At 42.3% G+C, this 24,153-nt stretch overlaps 1 protein-coding gene across 3 annotated transcripts in view; it reads right to left on the bottom strand.

Moving 5' to 3' along the window:
• Positions 1–23,577, bottom strand: part of LOC106579451 (cytochrome b5 reductase 4) — a 37,942-nt gene extending 14,365 nt beyond the window's left edge. The window contains exons 1-13 of one of the 3 annotated variants that reach the window (XM_014159365.2): positions 23,313–23,577; positions 22,584–22,705; positions 22,120–22,273; positions 17,008–17,108; positions 16,748–16,832; positions 16,609–16,647; positions 16,341–16,467; positions 16,151–16,208; positions 15,895–15,988; positions 7,054–7,086; positions 6,547–6,669; positions 6,097–6,237; positions 5,050–5,205 (exon numbers count right to left, since the gene is read on the bottom strand). In XM_014159365.2, coding sequence (XP_014014840.1) covers positions 5,050–5,205; positions 6,097–6,237; positions 6,547–6,669; positions 7,054–7,086; positions 15,895–15,988; positions 16,151–16,208; positions 16,341–16,467; positions 16,609–16,647; positions 16,748–16,832; positions 17,008–17,108; positions 22,120–22,273; positions 22,584–22,705; positions 23,313–23,421 — 1,342 coding nt within the window. In that variant the 5' untranslated portion in view covers positions 23,422–23,577. Of the gene's footprint in view, positions 1–5,049; positions 5,206–6,096; positions 6,238–6,546; positions 6,670–7,053; positions 7,087–15,894; positions 15,989–16,150; positions 16,209–16,340; positions 16,468–16,608; positions 16,648–16,747; positions 16,833–17,007; positions 17,109–22,119; positions 22,274–22,583; positions 23,067–23,312 lie in introns of those variants that run through there. The other 2 variants (XM_014159384.2, XM_014159375.2) reach the window with 2 other exon arrangements.
• Between the last annotated feature and the right edge of the window lie 576 nt (positions 23,578–24,153).

The following is a 24,153-nucleotide window of genomic DNA, read 5'->3' as shown; positions in this document are numbered from 1 at the left end:
GTAATTATGACATTATGTAACATATATAATGAATAATTAGACAAACGTAACTATTAGATTCTGTAACATGTATAATGAATTAGAATGATAAACTTCAGTCTAATAAGGTTTGGTCGAGACAAGTAGAAATGTGTGTGAGACTAAGAAAATACCAAGAACAATTCAACTGTATATGACCTGACCTGGCTAGAACTCTGAGAAACTTACGGCAGGAAAGGGAGTCCCATCAAGATCCCTCTAATCTCGGGGGAATGGAACTGCCACCTTGGTAGTGATAAACAGTGGTGAGAACTATGGGGAAGTATACATCCCACCTACTGTTCGTGTGTATGTATGTGCGTAGGCTATCTACTGTTTGTGTGTAGGTATGTGCGTAAGTAGGGAGGGAGTGAGTTAAAAAAAATGACATGTTCTTTGCATTTTGACTTTAGAACGTTCTCGTGAATAAACTTTACGGACCTTTCGCATAAGCTGAGACTTTGCCTAATTATTATTAAACCCAGGGTCTTATAAACCTCGGGGATTGGTCAAAGCTTATTGATTGTTAGTTATTATCATTGGGATTGAAAATTCTCGTGACAACTGTACAGCTAGTCTTCGTTGTAATGGAGAATGTTTTTCTTCTTTAACTGACTGACTGGGAAATAAACATCCTCCATCTGTCCCAATGTTGCAGCTGGGCCTGCATCGCCAGGCAACCACACACATCACTCAACACTAGCATATTTTCAGGTAATGGGGGCCAGATGAGGACAATTACATTGCCTGAAGCCCTGACAGTGAGCATAGTTTACACAGAAAGATAAAGAAAGAAGCCTCTATATTTCCTGTCCACTTCTGTGCAGATGGACTGGTAGGACAATTACTTTTCCAGGAAGAAGGTGGTCATGGATTTAGATATGTATTGATTCCACTGTTAAGAGGACAAGACACAAGACAAAGGCCAGGAAATCTGATTCATTGGAGGTGGAAAGGAAAGATGGGTTATATTCTGGCACCCTGACTATGTAGAAGGCTGGACTCTGAGAAGGGGTCGGGAGGATAGATGCGATAAAACAACCTGTTTATGAGTTTTTAAATAGAAACTAAATTACACCATCAATCCTGTTTGGGGGCTGAGCAATCTCCCCCTATAACTGATTTATCTGAATAGTGCCTGCTTCTGCTGATGTATGAATAAGAGAGGAGAGCGAGAGAGGCAGAGAGAGAGGAGAGAAAAGAGAAAGGGAGGTGACAAAATGATACAGGGTGAGAGAGAGAGATGAGGAGAAAAGATAGGGTCTAACTAGGGCTGTGACGATTATAGGATTTTAGGTAACAATTAATTGTCATGCAAATGACCACAGTTATTGTCATAATTGTCTTTTTTGTTGAATTTTTTTTTGAACTTGTAATGCATCTTTGAAAATGAGCTACGACTTACCTACTAAATACAACAGCATTGGTGACACCCCTATCTCAAAAACTAATGGTTTGGACTGCTTGGATCTTTTGGAAATGAAGCTTCTCCTCCCGACCGTGCCGTTCTGCTCGTAAAATGACGACCAAACGTACCCACTTCATGTAAAAATGCTATTATCTACTTGAATATAAAAGTTGACAATTGTCCATAATTGTTGGTTACATGATTATAATTGATAATTGTGCCAGCCTAACTACTTGTAACATCTGACATTTAATACTCAAAATACATAAATGAGACTAGAATTGCAAAGTGCTACTATTAATCATAACTATATCCCTAATCACAATGGTAAGAGTATAGTCATCCCTGTGAATGTTAACTTCATAATCATGTTATTACTAATGGTCAGGTAAATGCAGTAACCTATCATAATCACAATCAATGCTTGTTTACTGCATTTTAAAGACTAAATGTTGTTAAAGGGTTTTTTATTTTAATCGACACACAGGAGTCAAGAACTTCTGTCACCTAGTCTACTTGTATACGCAGCAGCAAAACATGTAATTGAGTTTATGGTAAACAAAAGGTCATCTAATCAATCCTGGTTGGAAGAAAAATAACCTTCCATCTGGTTTCTGATGTGCTATTTTTTTTCTTCATGTTGTTGTTGTTGCCTACCTTGCTCACTTATCTGAGACATTAGTATTCCACAGCGTGGCTAAACCACCTACAGATTGACGTATGCTGCTCTACATCTCACACGCAAGCAATGAAAAAAAAACAAGTTTGTCAATTGATTTTGTGTACAGCCTACGTCTACACACAGCAAGGTTAAAGTAGGAGCCCGTTATAAAACGAATACGCTTCACCTCTATATATGAACTTACATATGAACACAGCACATGAACACACACATACATTTACACACACAGAAACAAACGCACGCACACACAAAACGCACACACAAAACGCACACAACCTACTCACTAACAACCTTATATTTCTTTACTTTACTCTTATTATTATCTATCCGAATGCCTAGTCACTTTACCTTGCCTTCAAGTATATCTCAACCTCAAGTAGCTCGTACCTCTGCACATTGATCTGGTACTCCCTGTACATAGCTCCACATTGATCTGGTACTCCCTGTACATAGCTCCACATTGATGTGGTACTCCTTGTATATACCTCTACACAATGATCTGGTACTCCCTGTATATACCTCTACACAATGATGTGGTACTCCCTGTATATAGCTCCACATTGATCTGGTACTCCCTGTACATAGCTCCACATTGATCTGGTACTCCTTGTATATAGCTCCACATTGATCTGGTACTCCCTGTATATAGCTCCACATTGATCTGGTACTCCCTGTATATACCTCTACACATTAATCTGGTACTCCCTGTATATAGCTCCACATTGATCTGGTACTCCCTGTATATAGCTCCACATTGATCTGGTACTCCCGGTATATACCTCTACACATTGATCTGGTACTCCCGGTATATACCTCTACACATTGATCTGGTACTCCCGGTATATACCTCTGCACATTGATCTGGTACTCCCTGTATATACCTCTGCTCATTGATCTGGTACTCCCTGTATATAGCTCCACATTGATCTGGTACTCCCTGTAAATAGCTCCACATTGATCCGGTATTCCTTGTATATACCTCTACACAATGATCTGGTACTCCTTATATATACACCTCTACACAATGATCTGGTACTCCTTGTATATACACCTCTACACAATGATCTGGTACTCCTTATATATACACCTCTACACAATGATCTGGTACTCCCTGTATATACCTCTACACAATGATCTGGTACTCCTTATATATACACCTCTACACAATGATCTGGTACTCCTTGTATATACACCTCTACACAATGATCTGGTACTCCTTATATATACACCTCTACACAATGATCTGGTACTCCCTGTATATACCTCTACACAATGATCTGGTTCTCCCTGTATATAGCTCCACATTGATCTGGTACTCCCTGTATATAGCTCCACATTGATCTGGTACTCCCGGTATATACCTCTGCACATTGATCTGGTACTCCCGGTATATACCTCTGCACATTGATCTGGTACTCCCGGTATATACCTCTGCTCATTGATCTGGTACTCCCTGTATATAGCTCCACATTGATCTGGTACTCCCTGTAAATAGCTCCACATTGATCCGGTTTTCCTTGTATATACCTCTACACAATGATCTGGTACTCCTTGTATATACACCTCTACACAATGATCTGGTACTCCTTATATATACACCTCTACACAATGATCTGGTACTCCCTGTATATACCTCTACACAATGATCTGGTACTCCCTGTATATAGCTCCACATTGATCTGGTACTCCCTGTATATAGCTCCACATTGATCTGGTACTCCCGGTATATACCTCTACACATTGATCTGGTACTCCCGGTATATACCTCTGCACATTGATCTGGTACTCCCGGTATATACCTCTGCACATTGATCTGGTACTCCCAGTATATACCTCTGCTCATTGATCTGGTACTCCCTGTATATAGCTCCACATTGATCTGGTACTCCCTGTAAATAGCTCCACATTGATCCGGTTTTCCTTGTATATACCTCTACACAATGATCTGGTACTCCCTGTATATACCTCTACACAATGATCTGGTACTCCTTATATATACACCTCTACACAATGATCTGGTACTCCTTGTATATACACCTCTACACAATGATCTGGTACTCCTTATATATACACCTCTACACAATGATCTGGTACTCCCTGTATATACCTCTACACAATGATCTGGTACTCCTTATATATACACACCTCTACACAATGATGTGGTACTCCCTGTATATACCTCCACACAATGATGTGGTACTCCCTGTATATAGCTCCACATTGATGTGGTACTCCCTGTATATAGCTCCACATTGATGTGGTACTCCCTGTATATACCTCTACACATTGATCTGGTACTCCCTGTATATAGCTCTACACAATGATGTGGTACTCCCTGTATATAGCTCCACATTAATGTGGTACTCCCTGTATATAGCTCCACATTGATGTGGTACTCCCTGTATATACCTCCACATTGATGTGGTACTCCCTGTATATACCTCTACACATTGATCTGGTACTCCCTGTATATAGCTCCACATTGATGTGGTACTCCCTGTATATACCTCTACACATTGATGTGGTACTCCCTGTATATAGCTCCACATTGATGTGGTACTCCCTGTATATAGCTCCACATTGATGTGGTACTCCCTGTATATAGCTCCACATTGATGTGGTACTCCCTGTATATACCTCCACATTGATGTGGTACTCCCTGTATATACCTCTACACATTGATGTGGTACTCCCTGTATATAGCTCCACATTGATGTGGTACTCCCTGTATATAGCTCCATTCTTGTGTATTTTATTTGATTCCTCTTTTGATCGTTACTATTTAAAACTATATATATAATAATTCAACTCTGCATCTTTGGAAATGGTTCGGAATTTCAATGTAACGTCTACACCAGTTGTATTTGGTGTATTTGATAAATAACATTTGAACAACCCACTTAGCTGTAACAGTGAGGTTTACTGGGGGCCTCAGACTTACCGATGTTGAGGTTGTTTAGGTGTGGAGTCAACACTCCATCTGGGTAGACTTTGATCATGAGGAAGATGTCAGTGGCTGCAGTCCCCTGTGTGGAGTCCAGTGTAGCTGGTACCACTGTTTCCTCGACTGGCGTGTAGGGCTTCATCACCTCACTGTCTACACATATAGCATTAGCAATGAATTACATGTGATGCTATGGGATTAGCGGTAGCCCAGATATAGTGTTAGTCAACTGTCTACACATTTCATAAGGCTTGTTTTTCTCTGGAGGCCAGGAAGGAGCTGGTACGATCGATAGATCGATATATATATATATATATATATATATATATATGCAGGCCTCAACCACTACCCTGAGAGCAATTGATTCAGTATAGCATGCGGCCCTCAGGTTCATTAACAATCAAAAACATTTAACACGTCATTGTGATCTCTACAGCGCCGTTGGCTGGTCGTCATTGACCTTGCGTAGGCTTAAACACGGGTATACACTGATTTATAAGGATATTGGGTAAAATGCCACTTTATCTCTGTTCTTTTTTAATCAGATCAGTTACGGTCACATTCTCAATTGCTTTTAACAGTACCAAGAATTAAAACAGGTCATGGTAAGAATAGTTTTAGTTACTCAGCTCTGTGGTCCTGGAATTCTCTCCTGAACATTTAAACATGTGATGATATAGTCACGTTGGTGGAGTTTAAACACTTGGTCGATGTAAATATCATAGAAGCGTGTAATTGTCTTTAGAACAGCTGGTTTTCAGTTACGACATTTGTGTATTTTTACGTAATAGTTGTACTGTATATGTGTCTATAGTTTCGTTCAATGTTGTTTTGTCTGAAACGTTGCTGCTGCTGTTGGACCAGGTCTCTCTTGAAAAATTGATTTTATCTCAATGAGAAAAACCTTTATAAATAAAGGTTAAATACAATTTTTTTATGTAGCATAGCATAAGCACGAGCAATGGACCGCATGGGCTGCTTTGGGATTAGCGCTTGTCGAGATGTAGCGTTAGCATTAGCATGGATCTATAGGCTAGGCCTTACCTTGGATGAGGGACTTGAGGTAGATGTGTTTCCCAACCGGCACGTGCATGAGCGTCCCTAGAGGGAGTTGTAACCGGAACACCCAGGTGTCGTGTGTGACCGCTGTCTTAGAAACTAACATACACTCTCTGTAGAAGATCGCTACAGAGAGAGAGAGTGAATAACTAACATGTGATTTTGGTTAATAGGGGAATGTAATAAAATCAATTCAGAAGATAAGACAAATGGATAAACATCTCTTTGGATGTGTCTGAAATGTCATTCTGGCTCTTTCTTTCATCTTTTCTTGATTCCTGACTTCCTCTCTCCTTGCCTCATCAAAATGCATTGGAGGTGAAAGTCCAAGGTCCCTCCCCCCTTACATTCTCCTCCAAAGCGTTTTGAGAAGGTGAGGAGTGAGGCTGTGAGGAATCAAGGAAAGACATATTGGAAAAGAGCCCCTATTCATACCTCGATCTTTCTTCCTGAAAAGAGAATCATGGAATTCCAGTGGTTCACCAAGCTCCTCCCACTTTCCTTTGGCCGCTTTACGCATGCTGACCTGAATCTTCCCCACAGCACACGCTGTGTGGACTGTACCAGCATAGTGAGAGAGAGCGAGAGAGAGGGGGGAAGAGAGGGAGGGAGAGGAGAGAAGGAGAAAGATGGGAAGGGAGAGATCGAGGGAGGGAGTTGGTAAACGTTAACAGTTATATTTATATATATATTTTATATTTATATTTTTTTTATATTTATATTTTAGTCATTTAGCAGACGCTCTTATCCAGAGCGACTTACAGTAGTGAATGCATACATTTCAAACATTATATATATTTTTTTCCGTACTGGTCCCCCGTGGGAATCGAACCCACAACCCTGACGTTGCAAACACCATGCTCTACCAACTGAGCCACAGGGGACCTAGTCAGCTTTAGCTTATGAAAGAAAAGACATCAGACCAGAAAATGTTCTCCTTACCAGCAACGCTTCCATCTACTTCTTGGGCTAGACCTGAAAAAGAGAGCCTCCTAGTGAGTAGTTTACCAGAAATGTATAGAAATCAAATGCATCACCCCATTTACAGAGAGATAGAGAAGGAAAGAGAGACAGAGTAAGAGAGAGACAGACAGAGGGGGATAGAGATAGACCGATATTGAGGGTTTAGTGGAAATGGGCACAGTGTTTTTTTCCTCTGGTTGACACAGTCAATATTTCCCTCCAACATTAATAAGCCAGGGATAAACACTGGACACTAATGGTGTCAAGTCCTCTGGCAGGCTGGAACACAGATGGAGAAATAAGCTCTGAAAGCACTCAATAATATAATTACAGCTGATAATGGACTAGGTCTGTGATGGTCATGGAATTCTGGATGACGATAATTGGCCAGCCAAAATGACCATGATCACAGTAACAACCGTTCGAATAGCAAACAATAATAAGAAAAAACACATTTTTTTGACACACATTTTTTCCTTCTCATCGCCGCTCCTGACTGCACATGCTGTGTAGTGGAGGGGGGGGGTCATTGCCTAGGCAACCGAAGCCTCTTTTGCAACAACACCTTGCTTGTTTCAGCAAGGAGCAACAAAGTTTCAACACGTTGTTATTAGTCCATGTTACACCAGAAATGGACTCAACCACACAAATGTCGGCTGTCCTGTCTTCTGTCAGCTGTTCGTTCAACACCACAACAAAAAATGTAATAAAAATGGTACATATATTTTTTAAGGGGGTCTTCATCGGTTAAAGGGTAAAGGTAATTGTGCCAGACCTAACTAGGGTACAGGATAGCGTTGTGACAAATGTCACAACAAAAACTGCAATTTGGTTTATTGTTTACATGATAAGAAGAAGAAAAAAAATCTTAAAACTAAACTATTCACAATGCAGATATGGTGCTGCGTATGACCGCCAAGGGGCAATGCAGTTCAAACTAACGCAGTCATGGCAACCCATAGACTGTAAAAAATATAGATGAAGCCATCGATGACTTCACCCCATTGTTTCCTATGAGAATGCTCAGTGGCACATTTGAAGATCAGGAAGTGTATTTTCAGCAAGTCACCATCTTACTTCATGGAGGAGTTTTTGAAAACATTGCATGAGCAGTTGACGTTGCAGGCTAGCTCAGTACTGCCTCCTCTCATTAAGTATCTCAAGTTGAAGGCCGACCGAGGTACTGCAGGCTGCCATTAGCAACTAATTTATCCTTCTAACTCGTCTGTGTGCAATTTTAAAGTAATTGGTGCAAGGACATACATCTGGTGAAATCGAAGCAATTATTGGTACCATGGTCGTGTTCAGTGTTTTTTCTTTTAATGATGAATATTGACCAGAAAGATCGCCATTTCCCCATTCACTATAATGGGGGATACTGTTTTCTGGAAACAATGCCAGCAGTATCACGGTCGGCCTTTAACTTGAAATCCTCAACGTGAGGGGGCAGTTGTTCTCCCCTGTGGCTACCAGACAGCCCTCACCTTTCTGCTGCACCCACTCAGCAACGATGGTAGTTCATGCCATTTTTAGGTTCTCTGCTGTGTGCCTTCATGTTCTCAGTGGTCAGTACATGGGACTTCATTTCAGGGCTGGGCGATATGCCCAAAATATCATATCACATTTTTGATGGTATGTTTATGAATAATACAAATTCTAAATATGCTTTATGAATAGTTCATGAACCTAGGGTGGCAACACAAATTATAACTGATTCAATGGGTCTTTCTCCATTCTGATTGTTTTATACTGTTCGATCCAACTTCAAACAAAAATTGGCATTTTCATACATTTCTGCATTTCCGTTATAATTGCCACACTGTGCCATGCAAGGCTGCATGATATGGGCAAAAAATATATAGACCTAGTTAATTGGTGAACTGCTGGAATAGAATGATTATAGTTGGAATATAGTGGGCAGCACCTTGAATACATTGTTGTTTGATATGACAACAATTGAATAAGCCTGCCAGGGAGGAATTATTGACAGGGTAGGAAACAAAGTGTTGGTCAGTGTTTCCAGGGGACTTTAATTAGATGTTACATTACATGTTTGCTTACGAGAAACACAGTTTTCACGCCACTTCGATACATCTACGACCAGAAGTGACTTTTTCACAGCAGGTTAGGAGAATTTACGCAGCAAGTTAGGATAATTCATGCAGCAGGTTAGGAGACTGACGTTAAGGTTAGGAAAAGAGTTAAGGTTAGCGAAAACACTCTCCTAACCTACAAAGAAAATCACATCCAGTCGTAGCTGTATTGAAGTGGCGTGAAAAGAGTGTGTCACAGCTGTTTTACCTAATGTAGCTAGCTAACATTCATGCTTCACCTATTCCTCTCTGATTTAGAAGATACCGTTGCACAAACAACATGCTTATCTAGGCCTACACCAGCACTGGTACCTAGTGATGGGGAAACAAAGCTAATTCCAGTAAATTACTTCCAAGTACACTGCTTAGCGATTTCAATGCATGCCTTGGAGCGCTGGCATCAAATGTAACATTACTACTGGTACCTGGCTGTATAGCGTTTGCTCTGACTCCTAGTAAATTTAGCAAGCTAACTAACGTTAGCAATTAGCATTAGCAGTTAACACGATTTATTTTTGTCACAACTTGCTAAGAAAAGAAACTAATAGCGTAATTATAGAATGCTTCTGAAAAGCAGCATCGTTTTCACCAATATCTTGTTACATCTATCTGACCATGCAGACAGCAGAGTGAATAGCAAGAAAGTGCTCGTGACTCACGTGGTCAAGCAACTGCTCTCTCCTTGAGTGACAGGGGTCAGGGCTTGGTGCGGGAAGCGGCATGCATCAGGAGGGAGAAAAATGTCTCAAGTAGAAAACTATCAAAACTGACATGACACGCGCCAGAGTTTCCCATCACATTTAACAAACCAAACACTGAAATACCGTTATAGAAGGTAAAGTAAAAAATCCAAACCGGTCCGTGCATAGTAAAATATAGTATACCGCCCATCCCTACCTTGTCCCACTTCTCATCAATGTGGTGTTTCGTTGAAGTGATGATGTAAGACAGTATGTTCATACAGTAGATGTCCAACAATGTATTTTGCTGCACCTGCGATAACTTCTGCAAATCTGTGTACGCGACCAATAAACTTTGATTTGATATTGCTAATGCCACGGTTAATGCCACGTATGAGGTGTTTGACTTTGAGAGCTTGCGTTTTGTACTTGCAGAGCAATCATTGTACAATTTCTCCATCTGGGCCATCACGGTTGTTCGATATGGCATCTTGTACTCTAGTTCTAGATATGCCATTAGTGCATTGAAGCCGACATACTCTACCATTGAAAATGGCTGCAGATCAACTGGCTGTGATTTTCTCACTACGTCCCTTATCGCACTTCTTTCGTGTGAAGACTGAAGAGCCTGTCTAATGCCTGTTGTTTGGGGCCTGCGCTGCTGCTGCCAGCAACGGTTTGGGTGTCAAGGTGCATCCCTTTCAGACTGTTCAGCATTGCACCTGTACTGCCACTGTAGCTCAATTCCACCTCGCAAAGTTTGCGTTTCATCACCTTCTCATTTAACTTCTCAAAGTATTGCCATACAGGACTTCGCTGCTGTCACTTCCCTGTCATTTTTCCCAACTGTTAACGACGATGAAGTTCAGAGTGCTTTATATCCGTGGCAAATCATTTGAAAGATGCATATCTCCTACTAACGTTACAGCATTGTTACGTTAGGTATGTCCCCTTTATGATGATGATCGGGACCTGTTAGTGCTAGTTGTGATAACTGCACTGTGATTTACATTTTACGGGAGGAAATAAGAAAAAGCTATAATAATCAACATAGTTTTTCGGTTAACGATGCCAATTTGGTTTAAACATTCACACCCCTAGTACAGGATGGTTAGAGAGAAAGAGAGAGAGTAGGACTGTAATAGATGGATAAAAGAAAGGAGATTGAAAGAGGCGGCTGTTTTGTTTTGTACACTTTGTACAAAATAATAAAACGCAGAACTACAGGATGTTTCTTAACATAACTCTTTATTAACTAGCTACAACTACATGTTAGCCTATCTCCAACCACGATCAACTGCCCATGACCTAACCGTCTGGGTGGTCTTAACCAATCACCGCACAGTATGATACGGCGGTAAAATGCATCCAATTATAATTCAGTATGTATTCACATATGAATATTACATCCCCCTTCTTTTAAACAAAATACAAATGTTTTACATATTCTAAGCTTTTCTTTTGGATACATGCTCTGTAGTTTGAACTCAAGGTAGGTAACCATTTATATTGCATAATACACCAACTGAATCAACATAGACTCTGAAACAATGATCCAACTTTTCAAACAAGGGATTCTCAGCAACTCAGCTTTCACTGTAGAAATGACATCTTAACATTTGAAACAAATACAATACCAAAGCATGTCAAGTGAACTTTCAATAACAAGTTTACAGTCTGGAACGCTTTTAGGGCAGCGATCCGCCTACACCCTTTGACATTTCACAGGTCGAGGACAGCTCTGGGCTTGACCTCTCTTCCTGACCTTGTGCGATATGATGTTGAGCATGCTTCTGTGTCAGTCAACAGCTCTTGTGGTGTTGCAGGTAAGTGTGGTGTATGTTGTGCTGTGTGTGTGTTTAGTCCATCACGTTCTCTTTCAGGGGAACAGTTCATCTCATCAGTGTGTTGTTCTTTTGTGTTCAGTAAGTGACGACGATTGCGGCGGTACACTGCTCCTTCTGCTGTGCGGACGTGATATGAACGTTCAGTGTCAGCTGGCTGGATGACGACTGCTGGTTTCCAGAGGCCATGCTCCTGGATTCTAACTGACTCTCCGTCGATCAGTGGTGGCAGTGGTCTAGCTGACCTGTCGTAGTATCGCTTTTGTTGTTGTTGTCTCTGTGCACGTTTTTCATGCATTTCCTTGTAGCTGACAACCTCAGGTTGCAGCTGCTGGTTGGTGCTGGGAAGGGTTGAGCGAAGTCTGCGGCTCATCAACAGCTGGGCTGGTGATTTGAAGTTGTCAACTGGAGTGTTGCGGTATTCAAGGAGACTGAGGTAGGGGTCTCTCTTGTCTGCTTTTGCTTTGTCCATGAGTGATTTAGCAATCTGCACAGATTTTTCAGCAAGGCCATTACTTTGAGGGTAATGTGGGCTTGTGGTGACATGTGTGAACTCCCATGCTTTTGTGAAGGATTCAAACTCATTTGATTTGTAACAGGGCCCATTGTCAGATATTAAAGTCTCTACAATGCCATGCCTGGCAAAGGCTGCTTTCAGCTTGTGTATCACAGCTGCAGATGTGGCGCTGTGAAGCTTGTCGAGTTCGAAGTATCTGCTGTAGTAGTCCACTGTTACGATGTAGTCCTCGTTGTTCCAGGTGAACAGATCGGTTGCCACAACCTGCCAGGGTCGGTCTGGGATACAGTGAGGTAACATTGGCTCTTTGGTGTTTGAGGGGCGTCTTTCAAGACAGATGGTGCATCTACCAACAATGTCCTCTATTTGTTTGCACATTCCAGGCCAAAACAAAATGTCCCGTGCTCTCTGTTTGCACTTTTCCATGCCCATGTGTCCAGCATGGATCTTTGTCAAAATCTCTTCTCTGAGACTGGTAGGAATAATGATTTTCTCTCCTTTGAAAATGATTCCGTTGATCTGTGATAGTTCATCACGATGGTTCCAGAATTCTGAGACGCTCTGAGGGCATTTTCTCCTCTCCTCAGGCCATCCATCCTGTATGACTTTCCTCAGCTGTGTGAGTTGTGAGTCCTTGTCTGTTTCTGCTTGGATCTCCTTCAGTTTCGTGTCACTAACTGGTAAGTTGCTGTACACAGTGTGCACTTGCATGTCCATGCCCTCACTGAGGCTGCTGTCCTTGTAGGTAAGAAACTTCCTGGAGAGTGTGTCTGCGACAGGGATGTCTTTGCCTGGACGGTGAGTGATTGTGAAGTCGTATTTTTGTAGTTGAAGGATCATTCTCTGTAGCCTTGGCGGGGCTGCAGCTAGTGGTTTCCTCATGATTGACTCAAGGGGCTTGTGGTCGGATTCCACAATGACTTGTCGTCCATATACGTACTGATGGAAACGTTTACATCCGAACAGAATGGCATAGAGCTCCTTTTCGATTTGAGCGTAGTTGATTTCACAGTCTGTGAGAGATTTGGAAGCGTAGCCGATGGGCTTTCCTTCTTGCAGTAGCACTGCACCTAGTCCATACTTCGACGCGTCCACTTGGAGTCTGAGCTCTTTGTTGGGGTCGTAGTAGGCAAGGATTGGTCCTGGTTCTCTCGTGATCAAGTCTTTCACATTCTGGAAAGCAATGTCGTGTTGCTTGTCCCAAAGAAACTCACTGGACTGCTTTTGCAGTTGACGCGAGGGGTGCATTAGCATTGGAGAGGCTGGGTGCGAACTTGGCTAAGTAGTTGACCATGCCAAGCACTGTTTCCAGCTCTGCACGGTTCTTTGGTGGCTCCATTTCTTTTATGGCTGAGATCTTCTGTGGATCTGGCTTGATTCCATTCGCTGTGAGAAGATGTCCGAAGTAGCTGACCTCTGTAGCGCTGACTGTGCTCTTCTCGGGGTTGAGCCGGACTCCTCTCTCGCGGGACCTTTGCAGCATCGCGCGGAGGTTTCGGTCGTGCTCCTCTTTGGTTCGACCATAAACAAGGATGTCGTCCACAATTGCCACAACTCCGTCGAGGCCTTCATATACTTCGTCAATCTTTCGCTGAAACTCGTCTTGGGCTGAGATAATCCCAAAAGGCAGGCGACGGAACCTGTAGCGTCCAAACGGTGTGTTGAATGTTGTGAGCTTAGATGACTCTTCTGTGAGCTTGATAGCCCAGTAGCCTGATCTAGCGTCCATGACACTGAAGTAGTGTGCTCCCGCTAGCTTGTGCGTGATACCATCTAGCGTCGGTAAAGGGTAATGTGGCCGTTTGATAGCCTTGTTCAAGTCTCTTGGGTCGAGGCATACTCGGAGCTTGCCTGTGCGTGGTTTCTCCACCACCACTAACGCGTTTACCCAGTCAGTCGGTTCTGTAACCTTGGTGACTATGTCAGATTTCTCCATGCTCTCCAACTCTTTCTTCAGACGGGCACGGAGAGCAAGGGGAATCTTTCTCGGTGGGTAGACCACAGGGGTTGCGTCTGGGTCAAGGTGAATGGTACATTCTCCTGGGAATAATCCTATTCCTGTAAAGACATCAGCAAACTCCTCCAGTACATTTTCTGTCTCTACTGGTGCTGTTACTGATAAAACTAGCTTGATGAGGTCCATGTCTAAACATGCTTTAAGACCTAGCACTGCAGGTGCTCTAGTGTCAACAACGTAAAAGTCCAACATCATGTCACTTTCCTTGTATTTGCATTTGAAAGTGCATGTGCCTTTTACTGGGAGCTGTTCACCACCATAACCATTCAGTCTGCGCATGGTGGGCTGTAGCTCGCACTCAGATGTCAAGCTGTGGTACTTATTCAGAGGAATAATGTTTACTTGTGCACCAGTGTCTAGTTTGAACTTTAGCTTTGTGCCTTGTGTTCCTATCTCAATGTCAGCAAAGGCTTGCTCTGTCTCTGATATGTGACTTTTCTGTGTCACTGAATCAATAAACAGTTCATCATCATTTGACTCTTTGATTGACATTTCATCTTCACTCACTGTGTGTACTGTTTTTCCACGGTAAGCTCTGCACACTTTTGCAAAGTGATTCCATTTACCACATTTAGTACACTGTTTGCCTTTAGCTGGGCAATTTCCTTGTTCGCCATGCACTTTGTATCCACAATATCCACATGTTTTGGGGCGTTTTGAGTCTGTGTCGCTCTGTTTTGGAGTTATGTCTCTCTCCGTTCTGAAACGCTCTCTCTGGGCACCGGAGGTGTGCTTTGATGTCTGCCTGACTGCGTGCACTGCTTGTTCACGTGATGCGCTCGTGCTGCGGCGCGAAATGGTTTTCATCTGAGCCTGTGCTAGCTCGTGAGATCTGGCTATGTCGATAGCTTTGTCCAGCGTTAGCTCAGACCCAACATTCAAAAGTTTCTCTCTCACTCGCGGTGAGTGTATTCCAAATACAATACGGTCCCTGACCATCTCATCCTTGTTTGCATAATCACAGTCTTTCACAAGCAGACGCAGCTCAGTCACAAACTGCTCAAAAGACTCGCTAGCTCCCTGTACTTTCTCATGGAATTTGTACCTAGCGAAAATTGTATTAGTCTTCGGCACAACATATGCTTCAAAACGATCGTAGTATGTTTTCAGTACCTTTGATTCAGCCTCGGTAAGTGTCCATGTGTTGTAAATATCTCTCCCTTTTTCACCGATCCAGAGGAGCAGGTAGCTACATTTTCCTCTTCTCCTCTTTCCTTCAGGGGACCCGTGAACATTAGCTCCACATGCTGTTTGTACTTACGCCATGCATCGGGTAAGTTTGTAGACTCCCAGTCCATTCGAGGTGAAGGAACTCCAGAAAAATCCATCTTTTAAGAACATTTACTCTGACACCATGTTTTGTTTTGTACACTTTGTACAAAATAATAAAACGCAGAACTACAGGATGTTTCTTAACATAACTCTTTATTAACTAGCTACAACTACATGTTAGCCTATCTCCAACCACGATCAACTGCCCATGACCTAACCGTCTGGGTGGTCTTAACCAATCACCGCACAGTATGATACGGCGGTAAAATGCATCCAATTATAATTCAGTATGTATTCACATATGAATATTACAGCGGCTACGACAACTCATGTCAGAAAACAGCTCCCTGGCATAGTGGACAGTCACAATGTTGTATCAAAGGAAGCTGCGACTTACGTTGACGCAGCATGTAGGACATTTTCCCCAGAAGAACTTCCACCCGTAGAACACCATCTTGCAGGTCAACTATGGTACAGCCAGAGCTGGGGAGCTGCGAGAGGAGGGGGTAAAAGAGATGAGAGAAAATAAGGGAGACGAGGGAAAGAGGGGAGAGAAAAGTGTGGGGGTGAGGTTAAAGAACAACTACTGCCCATTCTGGCTCACATTTCACTCAAATCTTGGCATTTTAAAATTGCATAGTGGGGATGTTTACCTTCCGTTTGGTGTAAACCACAATATTGACTGTGACATCAGTTTGAAACCAGTCATACCTAAAAAAAAAGAAAATGTACAGATACAGTATGTTCATTACCTTCTCACATCTATCTATCACACCTCACATCATCCAGTCTGTCACCATTCTCAATATCATAACAGTTGTTCTTGTTGTTTTGTGAGCGTACCTGGGCCGGGCGTCTTTGGGTTGGGGTGGTGGCGGGGCGGCTGAGGGTTGCATCGATGAGGAGGGTGAGGGAGGGGTGAGGAAAGCAGGAGGAAGCGTGGAGGTAGGCGGAGGAGGGGGGGCTAGACCTGAGGAGAGAGAGAGAGACAAGAGTAAGGACTCTGATTTCAGCCACACAGGATATAGAACACCCACACACAAATACTAGACAGTACAGAACAATCGTGGGTTTTTTTCTGCACAATTCTTATTGTTATTTTGTACATTACCATTTAAATGAGTGATGCTGTCCTTTATCACAGATTGAGCTGTGGAGACAAATTAGAAAGGGTCAAAAAAACATCCTGCATGAAAGAGAGAATACGGTGCATTAAAGTCCTGAGACAGAGGGATTGTGTGTTCCTGTACCTTTAAGAGCAGTGCTGGCCTTCACAGCCATCCTCCCTACCAGACACTCCTTTAGCATGGACTCATAGTTCACCCAACGGTGAACCTGCTCATATGGCCACAGATACAGGGACAAAGGCAGGCAGGGAGAAAGCAAGAGAGCTTAGACACGCACGGCATCATAACACACATTATGTGCTTTAATGTTTTGAACTTGTGTGTTTTAACATGTGAACGTCCAAGGTAGTCCTGTAACTCGGGAAAGTCCAATGAGAGCTGACCTGGTCAAAAAGGTTTGTTCCGTCTATCCCAGCTGCCTTCATCAGTTCCTCTTCTCCTCCAGGGTGGAAATCCATGTAGGGGCTCACATTATAAACCATGCCTGAGACACACACAGGAAATAATAGTATTTATTCACAAAATACTCAAAAAAGGCAAAGAAATTATATATATATATATATATATATAAGCAATTCACAAAAAAAAATGTATTAAATATCTGTATATTAGGGCTAACTCGTGTAAGAAATGACCAGCATTGGAGGTTGGAGGGATGGTGGCTCCCAAAAGTCATCACCTAATAGCCTAACTGAAGTAGAAGATGTGCTGTAAGAGGTGTGACAAGTTAGCGCCCTCTGCTGACAGAAACTAATGTCCAGTCTTATACACGGAGTACACCAAACGTCAGGAACACCTTCCTTATATTGAGTTGCAACATTATGCCCTCAGAACGGCCTCAATTCATCGGGGCATGGACTCTACAAGGTGTCGAAAACGTTCCACAGGGATGTTGGCCCATGTTGACTCCAATGCTTCCCACAGTTGTGTCAAGTTGGCTGGATGTCCTTTGGGTGGTGGACCATTCTTGATACACATGGAAACTGTTGAGCATGAAAAATCCAGCAGCGTTGCAATTCTTGGTACAAACCGGTGTGCCTGGCACCGACTACCATAACCCATTCAAAGGCACGTACATTTTCTGTCTTGTCTGTGTGCCATTGAAGGTGAATGGACAATCCATGTCTCAATTGTCTCAAGGCTTAAAAATCCTTATTTAACCTGTCTCCCCTTTATCTACACTGATTGAAGATGTTTTACAAGTGACATCCATAAGGGTCATAGCTTTCACCTGGTCAGTCTATCTCATGGAAAGAGCAGGTGTTCTTAATGTTTTGTATACTCAGTGTACAGTCAGTCTACATGTATGTGGGCCCACTCACAACGACAAATATAACAGTGAATTCAGCCAATACATTCAAATAAATGGTTATGAATGATTCAACTATACACATTGTAATGTATGGCGTTGAGGGGCAGTTGAAGGCTGTGCCCAGCCTCCAATGCTTTCTATAGAAAGCCTTCTCACAACATAAAAGACACATACCCTACTCAAAGACATTATCCCAACAAACAACATTATCCTCCCAACACAGACATTATCCCAACAAACAACACTATCCTCCCAACACAAAAACATTATCCCAACAAACACAACAGTATCATCCCAGCACAAAGACATTATCCCAACAAACACAACATTGTCCTCACAACACAAAGTCATTATCCCAAACAAACAACATTATCCTCCCAGCACAGACATTATCCCAACAAAGACAGCATTATCCTCCCAACACAAAGACATGGCCACGCTGTAGCCGGGTGACTTACTGACCCTGAAAACAGACACAGTCGCAAGGAAACACTGTGTATGAGAGGAGAAGGTATGTACACCACAGGGAACCTTCATTTGTGTATACAATCGCCAATAACTATCTTATAGCCTACTGATATTAAATTGGTTAGCTAATGCCTTCATCACACATCCCTATGGGAGTGCTGATGAGTACGATCAACAAATCTGAAAACATGAATAATAATGAGACATGATGATAATGGTATCAGCATACGGTTGTTTAATTCCATATTTCTTCTCTACAACCTAATGCTGCTGTTGGGTGTTGTTATTTGTTTGTCAACTAAGTCCTAAAAGGTTCTTCCTGTGTGCCAAGCATATGTGAGCGTATGAGTTTGGGTAAGAGAGAGAGGTATAGGGAGGGAAGAGAGAGAGGTATAGGGAGGGAAGAGAGAGAGGTATAGGGAGGGAAGAGAGAGAGGTATAGGGAGGGAAGAGAGAGAGGTATAGGGAGGGAAGAGAGAGAGGTATAGGGAGGGAAGAGAGAGAGGTATAGGGAGGGAAGAGAGAGAGGTATAGGGAGGGAAGAGAGAGAGGTATAGGGAGGGAAGAGAGAGAGGTATAGGGAGGGAAGAGAGAGAGGTATAGGGAGGGAAGAGAGAGAGGTATAGGGAGGGAAGAGAGAGAGGTATAGGGAGGGAAGAGAGAAAGAGAGGCACACAAAGGGAGGGAGGGCACCCCTGTTCTGCTCTGAATAAGAAGAAGTGGACAGAGTCCTAGACACTAAAGCCTGCATAATCTTCCTTCATAGCAAATTCAATTAAGCTTTATTACTCAATGTCCTTGGACAAATGAACCCACTCCATGACTACCAATGAGTGCATTTAATCTCAATGACGCACATGTGGATACGAGAGGATGAAACGTGTTAGATTCCTCCCGAAAGTGATTCCTCACGAAACCTAGACAAGAAAATACCATGATTTTGGGGATTTTTACTCCATGTAATCCATATATAGTGCCTTCGGAAAGTATTCAGACCCCTTGACTTTTTCCACATTTTGTTACGTTACAGCCTTATTCTAAAATGGATGCCATGTTTTTTTCCCCTAATCAATCTACACACAATACCAGATAATTACAAAGCAAAAACAGGTTTGTAGAAATGTTTGCAAATGTATTACAAATAAAAAACTGAAATATAACATTTACATAAGTATTCAGACCCTTTACTCAGTTCTTTGTTGTAGCACCTTTGGCAGCGATTACAGCCTCAAGTCTTCTTAGGTATGACGCTACAAGCTTGGCACACCTGTATTTGGGGAGTTTCTTCCATTCTCTGCAGGTTGGATTCTCAAGCTCTGTCAGGTTGGATGTGGAGCATCGATGCACAGCTATTTTCAGGTCTCTCCAGAGATGTTCAATTGAGTTCAAGTCCGGACTCTGCCTGGGCCACTCAAGGACATTCAGAGACTTGTCCCGAAGCCACTCTTGCGTTGTCTTGGCTGTGTGCTTAGGGTCTTTGTCCCGTTGGAAGATCAACCTTCGCTGCAGTCTGAGGTCCTGAGCGCTCTGGAGCAGGTTTTCATCAAGGATCTCTCTTTCATCTTTCCCTCGATCCTGACTAGTCTCCCAGTCCCTGCCGCTGAAAAACATTCCCACAGCATGATGCTGCCACCACCATGCATCACCATAGGGATGGTGCCAGGTTTCCTCAGAGTGACCATCAGGTTCTTGGTCACCTCCCTGACCAAGGCCCTTCTCCCCCGATTGCTTAGTTTGGCCAGACGGTCAGCTGTAGGAAGAGTCTTGGTGGTTCCAAACTTCTATTTAAGAATGATGGAGGCCACTGTGTTCTTGGGGACCTTCATAATGCTGCAGATTTTTTTGGTACCAATCCCCAGATCTGTGCCTCGACACAATCCTGTCTCAGAGCTCCACAGAATTCCTTTCGACCTCATGGCTTGGTTTTTGCTCTGACATGCACTGTCAACTTTTGGACCTTATATAGACAGGTGTGTGCCTTTCCAAATCATGTCCAATCAATTGAATTTACCACAGGTGGACTCCAATCAAGTTGTAGAAACATCTCAAAGATGATCAATGGAAACAGGATGCACCGGAGCTCAATTTTGAGGCTCATAGGAAAGGGTCTGAATACTTATGTAAATAAGATAACAGTTTTTTATAAATACATTTGCAAACATTTCTACAAACCTATTTTCACTTTGTCATTATAGGGCATTGTGTGTAGATTGATGAGGGTGAAAAAACTATGTAATCCATTCTAGAATAAGGCTGTAACGTAACAAAATGCACTGTAATAGTCCTTTGGAGGAAGGATTGTTGACATAGACTTGACATTTGTATTTAAAACCATAATTGAGAAATTATTTATTAAAGTTGGCATATTATGACATTTTGTCCTAACTTAGGCTTCCTTTAAGACTCCATACTGTTTCATCTGTAGGTGCTACAAAGCAAACATCGGTGTCATATGAAGCTATACTGCGTTCTCTGTAATATGAGTAGTATTTTTATTTCAATAACTTTTTATTTTCATTAACTTACGAATATTGAAAAATATAAGCATGATTTTGAAATTGGCAAATGTTTTAATATATGGTTGAACATAATATACTATACAGGCTTAGCAAAGTTCAAGAGTGGGATCTCTGCTACTTTAAGCGTTATGACCCAATTTTTAAATGTGAAATTGATTCAAAACGGTGATTTGCAGGACGTGCAATGATACAAGTAGAAAGAGGGCTGTGATTGGTTTCATTGCTGAACTATGCCAATTTAAAAAAGGAGCCATAACTTTAAAACTAGCAGAGATCCCAGTCTGGAACTTTGATATGCCCATAGAGTATATAATGTTCAACAATATACTGCATTTTTAAACATATTTTCTATATTCATGTTGTATGATTAAATATTCATAAATTAATGTAAGACGTTTTTGTGAAATCAAAATACTACTCATATTACAGAGCAAGTGGTAAAGCTTCATATGAAACACATTTCTGCTTTGTATTGCAGCATCTACAGGTTAAATATTATTGGATATTAAAGGAGGCCTGGGTAAGGCAAAATGTAATAAATATGCCACTGTAACCGTGTAGGTTCCGTCCCTCTCTTCGCCCCAACCTGGGCTCGAACCAGGGACCCTTGCACACATCAACAACTGACACCCCACGAAGCATCGTTACCCATCGCGCCACAAAAGCCGCGGCCCTTGCAACGCAAGGGGCAACCCTACTTCAAGTCTCAGAGCGGGTGACGTCACCGATTGAAACGCTATTAGCGCGCACCACCGCTAACTAACTAGCCATTTCACATCGGTTACACCACCTTTGATGAACTATTTCTCAATTATGTGTTTAGATACAAATATCAAATACAATCTTTCCTTGCAAGGACTATTCTATGGATTACATTTCATGAAAATCTCCCAAATCATGTCATTTGTTTTGTCTGGGTATCGTGAGGAATCACTCAATTAGGACTACTGAAGGTGGAGAGAAGAGACAGAATTGTGTACAGATAGTATGTGTGTGTGTGTGCAATTTTCACATTTATTTTCCTGAACAATTTAAGTAATACCACAGTTTCTCCAACTCTAGCCCTGGAAAGGCATTAAGCCCTTGATTAGTTAAATCGAGTGTGTTAGTACTGGGCTTAAACAAAAACCTGAAAAACGCCAGGACCAGTATTGTGTGTGTGTGTGTGTGTACAGTATAAGGCTAGCTTGTGTAACCTCGTATGCAGGTCCAGCAGTCATCACGTGTGTTGTGTTTTTGCAGCTCCTCCTCCGTGACGTCTATGAGTCTGCCTCTCAGCCCTGTCAGGTCTCGGCCACTCTTAGCCACACGGATCCAGTCCATCAGACTGTGGCCAGGCTTCAATGCTACCTGAAACAACATGGAAGAACAGCCCTCACAGTTACAAAAGGTGGTATCATGATAACACAGCCTTACACTTACAGTAAAGAGTTGTCAAGAGACAGGTCTTTTTCTGCATTCAAAGGGTGTGGCATGATGACAATCAATTTAAGGTTGACTTTGCAGACAGGGTCTTCTAACTCAATATAAAATTGGACTACAGAACATTCACATGGTAGGACCACAATAGTCTAATCCATTGATGAAACATCAACATTATGTATGTTATATAGGCATGACTCTCACACAACAATCATGTCGTCAACTACCGGTACAGTACCTTGTTCCTGCCGGACTGACCGGCTGGAGCAACACGCTGCTGAGAGCCGGCTGCAGGGAACGACTGGGATGGGACGTTCAGCATCACGACTCTTCGAAAGCAGGCCAAATTCCGAAGGAATCCTGTATAAGACGGGTCTTCGATTAACACGACAATAAAGGACCAACTCTTGGAGTTGTGAACCACTGTGAAATTATGTTTCCGTTGTATCACAAAACATTTCCCTGAAGTGACACTAGTTGAGTAATTTAGCTAACTATCTAGCTGACTGGCTAGCACCCCGGAATAGCAAATTCGCAACAAAACGCCCAAATATGTCCATAATATCAGACGTATGACATAACCGGTGAGCTAGATCTCGACCGAACCAAATGACACTTCCAATTCATTGTTCGTACAAAAATATTTGACTATGTAAACACCTATTTGGAGTTGTCACTGTTAAAAACTACATTCCCACGGTGGCTGCAGATGGTGTCGCAATATAATGACGAAATGTTCAAACCACTTAAAGTGAAACTGTATCCAAAATACCTAGAGCGCCATCTAGTGTAAAGATAAATCTCAACAGTCGCTCTGAGACAGTACAAAGCCCTCCGAAAAATTCAGAAGACGATGTAAATAAAGGTAAAATAGGACTCATATTTATGTCTTTATAGGGTATATTTTTGGCAAAATAAATGTGACTATTTGGAAATGCTAAATGATAACTTAGTACACTCAGCCTACCTGATATGAAACCAGAGAAAAAAATGGTCACATTAGAAACATATTTCGCTCTTCCTCCATCTCCCTCCTCCTCATCCTCTTCTGAATCTTCGTTGGAATGATTTATCATCCTAATATGTTAATAATTTCCATAGGCCTACAGTTATTTTGTCACAATTCAGAAATGTGACTATCCCATGTATCACATGAACGTTGTACGTACAATGGCCTATTGCAAAACAATATAAAAAGACGGTTTGAATGTATTTATATGACCAACCAGCGTCAGTGCAGGGATAGTTCTACGTCCCTACTTAATCTGATTAGTCAAATCTCACTAAGAGGATTCCTAGACGGGAATAGTTTCTTCTTGACACGTGACTTCAAAATAAAAGCGCAGTGGGTTATAGGTTTGATGTGAGTCACAAATTCAACAATATGCATAATAATCAATCTCAGATGAAACATTTATTGTGGTAACCATGAGCGAGAGAGTTAATCTGGGAAACAGGCCTGTGTTTGATCATCTTCAACAATGTGTGAGCTGCTCCCATCACTTAACAGCCTGATATAATCATTCACAGCTGGCCACGGTGTGTGGTACTCAAAGATCCAAACACACACACACACACACACACACACACACACACACACACACACACACACACACACACACACACACACCGCACTGTGTGTGTGTGTGTGTGTGTGTGTGTGTGTGTGTGTGTGTGTGTGTGTGTGTGTGTGTGTGTGTGTGTGTGTGTGTGTGTGTGTGAGCTGCTGAATGGCCAGTTGGGCAGTAATGAAGGGAAGCTTGTGCTGACGAGAGCAACACCTGGACACAGCAGGAGTTCAGGGAGGA

The sequence above is a fragment of the Salmo salar genome, chromosome ssa02 (genome assembly GCF_905237065.1).
Source record: "Salmo salar chromosome ssa02, Ssal_v3.1, whole genome shotgun sequence".
Classification (NCBI taxonomy): domain Eukaryota; kingdom Metazoa; phylum Chordata; class Actinopteri; order Salmoniformes; family Salmonidae; genus Salmo; species Salmo salar.
This window is presented reverse-complemented; position numbering and strand designations above follow the sequence as displayed.